At 41.4% G+C, this 14,981-nt stretch overlaps 1 protein-coding gene across 3 annotated transcripts in view; it reads left to right on the top strand.

Annotated features, from left to right (window-relative positions):
* The window catches only part of LOC124004052 (transcriptional adapter 3-like), a 31,588-nt gene that overhangs the window by 13,253 nt on the left and 3,354 nt on the right, over positions 1 to 14,981 (top strand). For all 3 annotated transcript variants that reach the window (XM_046312810.1, XM_046312809.1, XM_046312811.1), the window contains 5 exons: positions 4,137 to 4,378; positions 10,508 to 10,613; positions 11,031 to 11,163; positions 11,307 to 11,410; positions 13,155 to 13,264. In XM_046312810.1, the coding sequence (XP_046168766.1) occupies positions 4,137 to 4,378; positions 10,508 to 10,613; positions 11,031 to 11,163; positions 11,307 to 11,410; positions 13,155 to 13,264 (695 nt within the window). The remainder of the gene's footprint in view (positions 1 to 4,136; positions 4,379 to 10,507; positions 10,614 to 11,030; positions 11,164 to 11,306; positions 11,411 to 13,154; positions 13,265 to 14,981) is intronic.

Genomic DNA, 14,981 nt, shown 5'->3' with positions numbered 1-14,981 from the left:
CTGATGTTGGGTTATTAGGCCTGGCTCGCAGTCAGCATTCCAATTGATCCCAAATGTGTTCGATGGGGTTGAGGTCAGGGCTCTGTGCAGGCCAGTCAAGTTATTCCACACCGATCTCGACAACCCATTTTTGTATGGACCTCGCTTTGTGCACGGGAGAATTGTCATGCTGAAACAGGAAAGGGCCTTCCCCAAACTGTTTCCACAAAGTTGGAAGCACAGAATTATGCTGTAGTATTAAGATATCTCTTCACTGGAATTAAGGGGCCGAGCCCGAACCATGAAAAACGTCCTCAGACCATTATTCCTCATCCACCAAATTTTACAGTTGACAATGAATTCGGGCAGGTGGTGTTCTCCTGGCATCCGCCAAACCCAGATTCGTCCGCCGGACTGCCAGATGGTGAAGCGTGATTCATCACTCCAGAGAACACGTTTCCACTTCTCCAGAGTCCAATGGTTACGAGCTTTACACCACTCCAACTGACGCTCGGTATTGCGCACAGTGTACTTAGGCTTGTGTACAGGTGCTCTGCAATTGAAACCCATTTCATGAAGCTCTCGACAAACCGTTATTGTGCTGACGTTTCCAGAGGCAGTTTGGAACTCGTTAGTGAGTGTTACATCCAAGGACAGACGATTTTTACGTGCTACAGCCCTTGGCGGTCCTGTTCTGTGAGATTGTGTGTCCTAACAGTTAAGTCGTTGCTCCTAGACGTTTCCACTTCATAATAACAGCACTTACAGTTGACCGGGGCAGCTCTAGCAGGACAGAAATTTGATGAACTGACTTGTTGGAAAGGTGGCATCCTATGACAGTGCCACGTTGAAAGTAATTTAGCTTTTCAGTAAGGCCGTTCTACTGCCGATTTAGTTTGTCTATGGAGATTGCATTGCTGTGTGCCTAATTTATACAACAGGTGTTGCTGATCCAGTCAAGTCCACTAATTTGAAGTGGTGTCCACATACTTTTGAATATATAGTGTAAGTAAGCACAGGCAAAATCATAGAAAGCAGACTGAACCAGGTTTTCCTCTAACAGACACTGGGAGGCAAATTCACCTTTCAGCTGATCAATAACCTAAAACACAAGGCCAAATACACTTAGTGTCCAAAACATTTGGAACACCTGCTCTTTCCATGACTTAGACTGACCAGGTGACAGATATAAAGAATAATTTTTACGCCGTGAGACAATTGAGGCATGGATTGTGAATTGCCAAGACAAAGGATTTAAGTGCCTTTGAACGGGGTATGGCAGTAGGTGCACCGTTTTGAGTGTGTCAGGATTTGCAACGCTGCTGGGTTTTTCACGCTCAAAAGTTTTCTGTGGATTACAAGAATGGTTCACCACCCGAATGACATCCGGCTAACTTGACAACTGTGGGAAGCATTGGAGTCAACATAAGCCAGCATCCCTGTGAAACGCTTTTGACACCTTGTTGAGTCCATGCCCCAACAAATTGAGGCTATTTTGAGGGCAAAGGGGGGTGCATAATCGATATTAGGAAGGTACTCTTAATGTTTTGTACATTGTTCCTGAGTGGCCTATTTACCGTCTTGACTTAAATCGGCTTAAATCAATGGCAATACCAACATGCTTCAATCAGACCACCATAGTCCCTGTGCCCAAGCACACAAAGGCAACCTGCCTAAATGACTACAGACCCGTAGCACTCACGTCCGTAGCCATGAAGTGCTTTGAAAGGCTGGTAATGGCTCACATCAACACCATTATCCCAGAAACCCTAGACCCACTCCAATTTGCATACCGCCCAAACAGATCCACAGATGACGCAATCTGTATTGCACTCCACACTGCCCTTTCCCATCTGGACAAAAAGAACACGTATGTGAGAATGCTGTTCATTGACTACAGCTCAGCGTTCAACACCATAGTGCCCTCAAAGCTCATCACTAAGCTAAGCATCTTGGGACTAAACACCTCCCTCTGCAACTGGATCCTGGACTTCCTGACAGGCCGCCCCCAGGTGGTGAGGGTAGGTAGCAACACGTAGCCACGCTGATCCTCATCACTGGAGCTCCCCAGGGGTGCGTGCTCAGTCCCCTCCTGTACTCCCTGTTCACTCATGACTGCATGGCCAGGCGCGACTCCAACACCATCACTAAGTTTGCTGACGACACAACACCGACAACGATGAGACGGCCTATAGTGAGGAGGTCAGAGACCTGGTGCCAGAATAACAACCTATCCCTCAATATAACCAATACTAAGGAGATGATTGTGGACTACAGGAAAAGGAGCACCGAGCACGTCCCCATTCTCATCGCGGGGCTGTAGTGGAGCAGGTTGAGAGCTTCAAATTCCTTGGTGTCCACATCAACAACAAACTAGATTGGTCCAAACACACCAAGACAGTTGTGAAGAGGGCACGACAAAGCCTATTCCCCCCCCAGGAAACTAAAAAGATTTGACATGGGTACTGAGATCCTCAAAAGGTTCTACAGCTGCAACATCGAGAGCATCCTGACTGGTTGCATCACTGTCTAATACGGCAATTGCTCAGCCTCCGAACGCAAGGCACTTCAGAGGGTAGTGCGTACGGCCCAGTACATCACTGGGACAAAGCTGCCTGCCATCCAGGACCTCTACCCCAAGCGGTGTCCAATTTGTAAGTCGCTCTGGATAAGAGCGTCTGCTAAATGACTTAAATGTAAATGTAAATGTGTCAGATGAAGGCCTTAAAAATTGTCAAAGACCCCAGCCACCCCAGTCATAGACTGTTCTCTCTACTATCGCATGGCAAGCGGTACCGGAGTGCCAAGTCAAGGACAAAAAGGCTTCTCAACAGTTTTTACCCCCAAGCCATAAGACTCCTGAGCAGGTAACCAATGGTTACCCAGACTATTTGCATTGTGTGCCCTCCTCAACCCCTCTTTTACGCTGCTGCTACTCTCTGTTCATCTTATATGCATAGTCACTTTAACTATACATTCATGTACATACTACCTCAATTGGCCCGACCAACCAGTGCTCCCGCACATTGGCTATCTGCATTGTGTCCCACCACCCGCCAACTCCTCTTTACGCTTCTGCTACTCTCTGTTCATCATATATGCACAGTCACTTTAACGATACCTACATGTACATACTACCTCTATAAGCCTGACTAACAGGTGTCTGTATGTAGCCTTGCTACTCTTTTTTTCAAATGTCTTTCTACTGTTGTTTTATTTCTTTACTTACCTACTCTCTCACACACACACACACATACATACCTTTTTTTTTTGCCACAATTGGTTAGAGCCTGTAAGTAAGCATTTCACTGTAAGGTTTTACACCTGTTGTATTCGGCGCACGTGACAAACTTTGATTTGAAGACTTGAAAATGGCTGTCTTGCAATGATCAGAACTTTATGAACTTGCAATGAGACAGAACTTTAACAATAAAAAAAATAATGTGCAAATATTGTAAAATCCAGGTATGCAAAGCTCTTGGAGACTTACCCAGAAAGACTCATAGCTGTAATCTCTGCCAATAACATGGACTCTTAACAACATGATGGAGCTTTGTTGCCCCTTGCCGAAACAAGCAAGGTGTTGTAGCAAACAATGAATAAAATGGGTTGTCAACCTCTAACCCTGGCAATTTGACTTGTAAACTCATGGGTACACTCGCAATTGCTGCCTGGTATTGTGATGTAATAACTTCCATGTTAATGTACAGTGTTCATTCAAATTAAATATTAACTGAAGTACCTCACACAATGGAATTGAGTTGAATCAACAAATCACAGCACATATTGATGGGTACTCTTCATGCTGTTGCTTTTTGCTTTTCTCCTATGGGTACACTCGCGATAGCCGCCAGTCCATCCATTATGCTATCATTTTACTTGAATGGGAAATCTTGTTCTATTCATTCTATTTCTATGGCAGCACATGCAGTCGGGTGGAGAAAATGTGCGTCAAATTGTTTAAATGATCTTATTCTGCCTCCTTGCTCGAATTGCTGTTGCTACACCTCCATCTGTAATGTTGGACAGGAAAGATATTTTGGTGCCATAGTGGTTCTGAAACTGCAAGTGGTCTGATACTTGCCTGATGTTACAAATCGTACTGCGTCATCCTCTGAAAATGAAGTTTTGTTGGTGACTGGTCCCTATTTTCTCAGATCCTCACAGACTGGCAGGATAAGAAAGGGGACAAGCGCTTTCTGAAGCTGGGAAAGGATGCAGACCTTTCAGCTTCATCACGTCACAAACCTAAGAAGCAGAAACTCGATGGAAAGGGTAGTCACGGGCCTGGTCCTGGGCGACCCAAATCCAAAAATCTACAGCCCAAAGTCCAGGAGTACGAGTTAAGTGAGGATCCACAGGACATTCCCCGTAATCCTAAGAACGATGCCCCCAACAGGTCAGTAACAATCACATCTCACTCAAACAGTGTAGGGTGTCTGCATCTTTTGACCAATGAGTAACATAATATGTTACTTGTGTAGATAATCTTCTAAGAAAACAAATGGTCCAAACCACATGTCTCTGTCATAATCTGTTCAAATGTTATTTAAGTGTTTACCCTTGTAGGATGGCTAGAATTAGAATGACTAAATCAATAGAGCCCGGAAAAAAAGTGGTCAGAAATCAGGAATGTTGCATCGCGTCAGATATGCTGGATTCTGTGCAGGAATAAAGGCCACTGGCTACCTGACAGACTCACTTTCCTGTTGAACTCGTCATCTTTCTTAAAATGGATATCAATTTTGAGACATGACATGTAGTATTTTCATATTTTAGTATAAGCTTTTCATACTAATTCGAAATGACTGATATTTTTCCCAAATTTCTCACAAAAACAAGTGAAATGTCAACAGAGGACCGAGTGCAAGGCTGTTACAGTGATGTATTATCAGTGGTGTAAAAATACTTGAAAGTACTACTTAAGTATCTATTTATATTTTTCACAACTGTTACTTCACTACATTCTTAAAGAAAATTCTATACTTTCTACTCCATTTTACTTCCTGACACCCAAAAGTATTTGTTACATTTTGAATGCTTAGCAGGACAGGAAAATGGTCCAATTCACACACTCAAGAGAACATCCATGTGCATACTATCTGCCTCTTGTCTGGTGGACTCACTTAACACAAATGCTTCATTTGTAAATGAGTTTGCTCTTAGCTATCCATAAATATAAAAACAAGAAAATTGTGCTGTCTGGTTTGCTAAATATACGGAATTTTGAATGATTTATACTTGTACTTTTACATTTGATACTTAAGTATATTTAAAATCAAATACCTTTTAGACTTTTACTCAAGACAATTGGGTCATTTTTTTCCACCACTGCGCATTACCGTCAGACCAACGTCACCCCAGTACTTCTCCAAAACTGCTCTCTGATACCGCTGATGGTCATTCGTAGCCTACCAAACTTGCTAACTGCCAGTTGCTAATGGCCTGGTACTCACCTCTCTATTGTCCCACATTGTCTCACTCTGACATCAATGCAAATGTCATTGAAAATCAAACACTTCATGAGAGCTCATGTTGCACATCATTTCTATAGGCTATGCAATTGTGTGAGAACAGTTTGGATGGACTCTATTAAAAAGGAGAGGATACCATCAGCTTTCTATAGGCTAGGCCTACTGTATTTATTTCTCAACTTTCCTCATTTTAAGCACATTGCTTCACTTTACATCAGGAGAAGCCTACCTGACTGGCATGAAAATTAACAGAGGGAAAATCGTCCTCCATTCATTATTTATGTGCAACTTTTTTCTCTGCCCCTGTTCTGACTGGTGCATGATAATTGTCCATTCTAAATCAAAACTAATTTCACGCATATATTATTAAGTATATGTAAAGAAAATATTAAATTGAGTGTAGTCTGATTGGTGACAGTAGTATCACTTGTGAATGATGCAGTGTGTGCAGCCTAAGGCAAGAAACAGCACATGCCTTTTTTTTGCGACTTATAGTCGCACACATCATGCAGCCTAACCCATAGGCCTGTAAGTTTTGATCACAACTAAAGTGACCAAATAACTAAAAATGTAACCTGTAGGTCTAAGGTCCCTGGAACACGGTTGGAGAGCCTACAGAACCTAGTGAAATGTGTTCTTATAAGTCCAGTCGCATGTGAAAAGAGTTTTGACGAGCCACTATTTAAGAGGATCATATCTTTCTCATGCTGCTATATTTATTGCTCAATTCCTAAAATGCTTACCTGGTATACATATGTGGTGCATGAGTCAAGTTTGGGGTAGCAAATTTTCACCATTTAAAAATGCACCTTTTAGAATAAAATGTATTTCCTTGCATCATAGCATTTGCAGACTTAAAATAGCTTACTGTTCATAATGTGATGAGTAGATTGGATAGTTATAATTTAGGCTTCTAATTTAACTCAATCACTGTTTAAAAAACAAAAAGCTGTTCAATGCAGTTGAGTGTGTAGAGTAGGCCTAGGCTATATCTTATATTAGATACATTTATTTATTTGCATGGGAAAAATGTGGCCTTTTTATAAACGCATTTCATGCAATTCTACTACACTTTATATGACTGGAGAATTGTTTTATGTAGCACTGACCGAACGATGATAAATAGTGAATATGCACAGTGCGCACTGACAGGGGATATTGCTGATGCTCTCTGCTGGTGCCAATATAATAGGCTATACTGTTCGCAATTCAGTTGAGAATTTTGTTAACTAAAAGAGTGATTAGTCTTTTCATTGTCTTCTCTTTACAGCAATAAACATTTTCTTTCCAAACTGTGTTTTCCCGCGATTGTATTTTTAAATATTGTGAAATGCCTGGCTTGGCCTCTACTTTTCACAGACAGTCGCAACTCAACAATAATCTGCCCAAATTGTGCACCCTGCCTTTCCTTCCGACTGTAAGCAATGCGATGTTAAAACAATTCACAACGTTTTACTTTAGGGAAAGCTTCCCCTAGCCTTATGGACGCGCCGCCTAAACTTGCATATTAAAAACGTAATGCATGGGACTTCCATTCGCTATTCGAGTGCTGGCTACAGATTACATGTCTTTTTTTGTGGGCCATTCTAAATAAATAACAATATTCCACACATATATTAGTAAGCTATATGTAAAGACCAGATTAAAGTAAGAATAGTCTGATGGATGAGAATATTAACAAGTGCTTGTCAAATTGTCAATTAGAAACTGATAGTGTGTGCAGCCTGCACAAGAAACAGAGCAGAGCTCATGCCTTCATGCAACTTTTTTCCAATCGTTAGTCTCATCATGCAGCCTTAGAATGTATTAAAAATCAAAACATATAGCCTGTTTTTTCACAACTAAGGTTGCATAAATAACTCTAAATTAAGCATGTAAACTCAGAAGAAAAAAAATACACTTTTTCAGGACCCTGTCTTTCAAAGATAATTTGTAAAAATCCAAATAACTGATCTTCATTGTAAAGGGTTTAACGCGGTTCCCCATGCTTGTTCAATGAACCATAAACAATTAATAAACATGCACCTGTGGAACTGTCATTAAGACACTAACAGCTTACAGACGGTAGGTAATTAAGGTCACAGTTATGAATACTTAGGACACTAAAGAGGTCTTTCTGCTGACTCTGGAAAAACACCAAAAGAAAGATGCCCAGGGTCCCTGCTCTTCTGCGTGAACGTGCCTTAGGACAGGTACAGGATGGCAACAACAACTGTGTGCGAGTTACACCAGGAATGCATAATCCCTCCATCAGTGCTCAGACTCGGGGCAGCAGATAGCTTAGTGGTTAGAGCGTTGGACTAGTGACCGAAAGGTTGCAAGATCAAATCCCCGAGCTGACAAGGTAAAAATATGTTGTTCTGCCCCTGAACAAGAATTTGTTCTTAACTGACTTGTCTGGTAAAATATATATTTTTTTAAATAAACGTGCTCCGACTGTCTGCAATAGGCTGAGAGAGGCTGGACTGAGGGCTTGTAGGCCTGTTGTAAGGCAGGTCTTCACCAGACATCACTGGAAACAATGTCGCCTATGGGCACAAACCCACCTTCTCTGGACCAGACAAGACTCGCAAAAAGTGCTCGGTTTTGTCTCGCCAGGGCTGATAGTCGGATTCGCGTTTATCGTCGAAGGAATGAGCCTGTACTCTGGAGAGGGCTCTATTTGGAGTTGGAGGGTTCGTCATGGTCTGGGGCAGTGTGTCACAGCATCATCGGACAGGGCTTGTTGTCATTGTAGGTAATCTCAACGCTCTGCGTTACAGGGAAGACATCCTCCTCCCTCATGTGGTACCCTTCCTGCAGGCTCATCCTGACATGACCCTCCAGCATGACAATGCCACCACGCACAGAATGAGCAGTATGGCTGATTTCCTGCAAGACAGGAATGTCAGTGTTCTGCCATGGCCAGTGAAGAGCCCGGATCTCAATCCCATTGAGCACTTCTGGGACCTGTTGGATTGGAGGGTGAGGGCTAGGGACATTCCCTCCCAGAAATGTCTGGAAACTTGCAGGTGCCTTGGTGGAAGAATGGGGTAACATATCACAGCAAGAACTGGCCAATCTGGTGCAGTCCATGAGCCACACCAGATACTGACTGTTACTTTTGATTTTGCCCCCCCCCCGCTGAAAATGAACGCAGTTGACAGTGAGAGGACGATTCTTATTTTGCTGAGTTTTGGAGGACCTGTTTCTTTGTTAACCGCTCACAGAACAGACGCATGTTGCCACTCCCTATCTATTATATTCATCAATGTTCAATTGTATTCTTCATACTATTTAAAAAATGCCACTGAATTCTAAGAAAATCTTGTCTACTAAGTGAACTAGTGTAGCCCACAGCCATATGGCATGGCCAGATCAGGGCCTGACATAAGGCCAACTCAGAATATGCTATTCTGCTCTTCTAAAATAGGATACATTTTCTTCATATGATGTTTGTTTAAACCTGTCTAAAATAAATAATGGATTTGTTGTGATTGTGTACACTATATTAAATTGATTTATTATACTTTTTTAAATGTAATTTTCCAAAGGTCTGCATCAGTGGCTTGTAGTCTATGCGTGGAAACCAGGAGATGCTAAACATGTTTATTTTAATTAACGGTCAATTACCATTAGACCTGCAGCTATTTGCATGACAATCACCAACTGAGAAAATGTTATGACCGCCACAGCCCTAACTGAGCGCATACCAAGCTGTTTATTTCAAAGCCTTTTACATTTAATTCAGCTCCGGTCATGCTAATTTTTCTTTTTGTGATCTACGGAAACAACTTTGAAGATGACGACCACAAAATGTAAAATATTCAAGAAACCTGCACCGCTACAGTTGGAAGTCGGACGTTTACATACACTTAGGTTGGAGTCATTAAAACTCGTTTTTCAACCACCCCCAAATTTCCTGTTAAAAGTATAGTTTTGGCAAGTCGGTTCGGACATCTCCTTTGTGCATGACACAAGTAATTTTTCCAACAATTGTTTAGACAGATTATTTCACTTATAATTCACTGTATCACAATTCCAGTGGGTCAAAAGTTTACAAACACTAAGTTGACTGTGCCTTTAAACAGCTTGGAAAATTCCAGAAAATGATGGCATGGCTTTAGAGGCTTCAGATAAGCTAATTGACATCATTTGAGTCAGTTGGAGGTGTGGATGTATTTCAAGGCTTACCTTCAAACTCAGTGCCTCTTTGCTTGACATCATGGGAAAATCAAAAGAAATCAGCCAAGACTTCAGAAAAAAATTGTAGACCTCCACAAGTCTTATTCATCCTTGTGAGCAATTTTCAAACGCCTGAGGGTACCACCTTCATCTGTACAAACAATAGTACGCAAGTATAAACACCATGGGACCATGCAGTCGTCATACCACTCAGGAAGGAGACTCGTTCTGTCTCCTAGAGATGAATGTGCTTTGGTGCGAAAAGTGCAACTCAATCCCAGAACAACAGCAAAGGACCTTGTGAAGATGCTGGAGGAAACAGGCACAAAAGTATCTATATCCACAGTGAAACGAGTCCTATATCGACATAACCTGAAAGGCCGCTCAGCAAGGAAGAAGCCACTACTCCAAAACCGCCATTAAAAAAAGCCAGACTACGGTTTGCAACTGCACACATTCTTAAAATAAAGTGGTGATCCTAACTGACGTAAGAGGGATTTCTTTTACTAGGATTAAATGTCAGGAATTGTGGAAAAGCTGAGATTTTAAATGCATTTGGCTAAAGTGTGTGTGTAAACTTCCAACTTCAACTGTATGTCAACAGAGCTTGGTGCTTATTATTGGATGTATTAGGTTACATTGGCTGACTTTTTGGATATAAGGTTAATGATATGTTAGAGAAAGACCCCACTGAACGATTCAGAACATCAATAATCATATTTGTCTTGGTAAAATGTATTTTATAACAAGTGAAATTTCATCACCAACTCTGGGCAGCGTCAGTGGACACCTTAACAGTGTCACTTACAGACACAAGCTGGTTTGAGATAGGATAGGATATGTGTTTGTTTTTCATTGTCCCACATGCATCTGTGTATTATGTTTTCCAGATTTTGGGCATCAGTAGAGCCATACTGTGCTGACATCACAAATGAAGAAATCCGGGTTCTGGAAGAACTATTGAAGCCCCCGGATGATGAGGCTGAATACTACAAGGTACAATATTGAATGTCCAAAATCATTTGTGTTTTATGTCATATTCTTTACCTTTATTTAATAAGGTTAAGAACAAATTCTTATTTTCAATGATTGCCTAGTGGGTTAACTGCCTGTTCAGGGGCAGAACGACAGATTTGTACCTTGTCAGCTCAGGGGTTTGAACTTGCAACCTTCCGGTTACTAGTCCAACGCTCTAACCACTAAGCTACCCTGCCGCCCCATATTATGCTCATTACATTAGTAGCTGACTTATCAGGTCCCAAGCACTACCAGCATATCTGATCGTAGGTATTCTGTGACACTTCAGATAAGAGTTGTGCTTTAGAATGGTGTGTTACTCACATCCTCTGTTAAAGATTTCCCCAAGGAGAAAACAACATAGATGAATAGTATTGTATTGGTTGTATTGTGAAGATTCCAGCATTGGGGAAACACTTCTCTCAGCGATGGGCTCAGGAGGATCTACTGGAGGAACAGAGGGAAGGAGCACGAGCCAACGACAAGAAGAAAAGCCTCATGGGACCACTATCTGAGCTCGACGCCAAAGGTGACTGCACCCCAGGGATGGGGATGATGACATACAGTATGTAATGAATGGATGAGCCTTCATAAATGGGTCTAGTGTCTGTCTACATTCAGCACACAAATGATGTGTATTTGTCTGATATGAGGATGCTTTTATTCTCTCAGATGTGGATGCCCTGCTAAAGAAGTCAGAGTCCCAGCACGACCCCCCAGAGGATGGCTGTCCCTTCGGTCCTCTCACACAGAGGCTCCTTCAGGCTCTTGTTGAGGTCACATACAGTTGAAGTCAGAAGTTTACATACACCTTAGCCAACTACATTTAAACTCAGTTTTTCACAATTCCTGACATTTAATCCTAGTAAACATTCCCTGTCTTAGGTCAGTTAGGATCACCACTTTATTTTAAGAATGTGAAATGTCAGAATAATAGTAGAGAATGATTTATTTCAGCTTTTATTTATTTCATCACATTCCCAGTGGGTCAGAAGTTTACATACACTCAATTAGTATTTGGTAGCATTGCCTTTAAATTGTTTAACTTGGATCAAATGTTTTGGGTAGCCTTCCACAAGCTTCCCACAATAAATTGGGTGAATTTTGGCCCATTCCTCCTGACAGAGCTGGTGGAAACTGTGGAGTCAGGTTTGTACACGCTTTTTCAGTTCTGCCCACAAATTGTCTATAGGATTGAGGTCAGGGCTTTGTGATGGCCACTCCCATACCTTGACTTTGTTGTCCTTAAGCCATTTTGCCATAACTTTGGAACTATGCTTGGGGTCATTGTTCATTTGCGACCAAGCTTTAACTTCCTGGCTGATGTCTTGATGTTGCTTCAATATATCCATATAATTTTCCTACCTCACAGAACAATCTATTTTGTGAAGTGCACCAGTCCCTTATGCAGCAAAGCACCCCCACAACATGATGCTGCCACCCCCATGCTTCAGAGTTGGGATGTTGTTCTTTGGCTTGCAAGCCTCTCCCTTTTTCCTCCAAACATAATGATGACCATTGTGGTCAAACAGTTCTATTTTTGTTATTTCATACCAGGGGACAAATCTCCAAAAAGTACTATCTTTGTCCCCATGTGCAGTTGCAAACTGTAGTTTGGCTTTTTAATGGCGGTTTTGGAGCAGTGGCTTCTTCCTTGCTGAGCGGCCTTTCAGGTTATGTCGATATAGGACTCGTTTTACTGTGGATATAGATACTTTTGTGCCTGTTTCCTCCAGCATCTTCACAAGGTCCTTTGCTGTTGTTCTGGGATTGATTTGCACTTTTCGCACCAAGGCACATTCATCTCTAGGAGACAGAACGCATCTCCTTCATGAGCGGTATGATGGCTGCATGGTCCCATGGTGTTTATACTTGCGTACTATTGTTTGTACAGATGAACGTGGTACCTTCAGGCGTTTGAAAATTGCTCACAAGGAAGAACCAGATTTGTGGAGGTCTACAATTTTTTTTCTGATGTCTTGGCTGATTTCTTTTGATTTTCCCATGATGTCAAGCAAAGAGGCATTGAATTTGAAGGTAAGCCTTGAAATACATCCACAGGTACACCTTCAATTGACTCAAATGATGTCAATTAGCCTATCAGAAGCTTCTAAAGCCATGCCATCATTTTCTGGAATTTTCCAAGCTTTTTAAAGGCACAGTCAACTTAGTGTTTGTAAACTTTTGACCCACTGGAATTGTGATACAGTGAAATAATCTGTCTAAACAATTGTTGTAAAAATGACTTGCGTCATGCACAAAGTAGATGTCCGAACGACATGCCAAAACTATAGTTTGTTAATGACAGATTTGTGGATTGGTTAAAAAATGAGTTTTAATGACTCCAACCTAAGTATGTATATTTCTGACTTCAACTGTATCTTAGGCTTTATTGTTGACTACGCATACAATTCTAAATTACTTTTGAAATCTTAACCCTGCAAATAACTAGTAGATTTGAATAATTTATAATTAAACTGTAGAATTTAAATTCTTTAATATTGTTGTTTTTTCGTGCAGGAGAATATCATATCCCCCATGGAGGATTCTCCAGTCCCCGACATATTGGGGAAGGATGGTGGGAACGATGGGGCTGGGACCTCACCTCGCAACCCGGGCAAAGCTTTTAGGTAAAGGCCTATCCTCCATAAAGTAACATCACCCCTTCATAACCTTGTAGGATACATTCTATAGATACCCTGAAAGAAAATGCTGAATAGCAACAAAGTAGGGCTCGACATACAAGGATACCCGCTGGCCTGAGGAGGTTTTGGAACCCCCCCCTGGGCCAGTCAACCATCCACATCATTGACCTGCTTGGGCCAGTGAAAATAATATTGTAATAAATCTATTTTCAATCTAGGCTACATAATTGATGAAAAAACAGATGAAATCCTGAAAATGTTAGTTCGTTATGTAGATTATTTATCAAACACACGGTGCAGCAGCTCACAAAATGAAGGGGGAAACCTGAAGGCATACCTGAATGCCTTAAACTGAAATGTGTCTTGCGCATTTATCCCAACCCCTCTGAATCAGAAACGACAACGGTAGGTAGGAAAGATGTTTCAATTTACGATATCTACAAGTAAATTCTAAGGCATCAATGGGTATGCAAACCAGGTATTCAAATAGTTTGGTCCGAAGTCAGGTTAAATCTTTGCGATATGCAATTCAGTAATTGTGTGCTGTTTGAATAAACATTTCTAAAGGCTTTAAAATATATATTTTTAAACGGCCCAATTAAATGTTGCCTGCAAAGTAGGTCTATGTGATATGATGATTTGTATCCATTTGGGGGGGTACTTGTTTGGCAAACCCTGCCATCACATGTGTAGCCTACACTGCGGATTGGTAGGCTACAGTACAAAACACAGCTAGCCAAACACAGTGGTCTCTAGCTAGGTGAGCAATTGATTTTAAAAAGGTAAACTACACCCTCCAATTATTTGTATATATAATACATACATACATACATACATACATACATACATACATACATACATACATACATACATACATACATACATACATACATACATACATACATACATACATACATACATACATACATACATACATACATACATACATACATACATACATACATACATACATACATACATACATACATACATACATACATACATACATACGTTGGGGCAAAAAGGTATTTAGTCAGCCACCAATTGTGCAAGTTCTCCCACTTAAATAGATGAGAGAGGCCTGTAATTTTCATCATAGGTACACTTCAACTATGACAGACAAAATGAAAAACAAAATCCAGAAAATGACATTGTAGGATTTGTAATGAATTTATTTGCAAATTATGGTGGAAAATAAGTCTTTGGTCACCAACAAACAAGCAAGATTTCTGGCTCTCACAGACCTGTAACTTCTTCTTTAAGAGGCTCCTCTGTCCTCCACTCGTTACCTGAATTTATCAGTATAAAAAACACCTGTCCACAATCAGTCACACTCCAAACTCCACTTTGGCCAAGACCAAAGAGCTGTCAAAGGACACCAGAAACAAAATTTTAGACCTGCACCAGGCTGGGAAGACTGAATCTGCAATAGGTAAGCAGCTTGGTTTGAAGAAATCAACTGCGGGAGCAATTATTAGGAAATGGAAGACATACAAGACCACTGATAATCTCCCTCGATCTGGGGCTCCACGTAAGATCTCACCCCGTGGGGTCAAAATGATCACAAGAACGGTGAGCAAAAATCCCAGAACCACACGGGGGGACCTAGTGAATGACCTGCAGAGAGCTGGGACCAAAGTAACAAAGCCTACCATCAGTAACACACTACGCCGCCAGGGACTCAAATCCTGCAGTGCCAGAC

Source organism: Oncorhynchus gorbuscha, linkage group LG18 (assembly GCF_021184085.1).
Source record: "Oncorhynchus gorbuscha isolate QuinsamMale2020 ecotype Even-year linkage group LG18, OgorEven_v1.0, whole genome shotgun sequence".
NCBI classification, from domain to species: Eukaryota; Metazoa; Chordata; class Actinopteri; order Salmoniformes; family Salmonidae; genus Oncorhynchus; species Oncorhynchus gorbuscha.
Note: the sequence above shows the minus strand (reverse complement) of the source record. Positions and strands in the feature narration are given on the sequence as shown.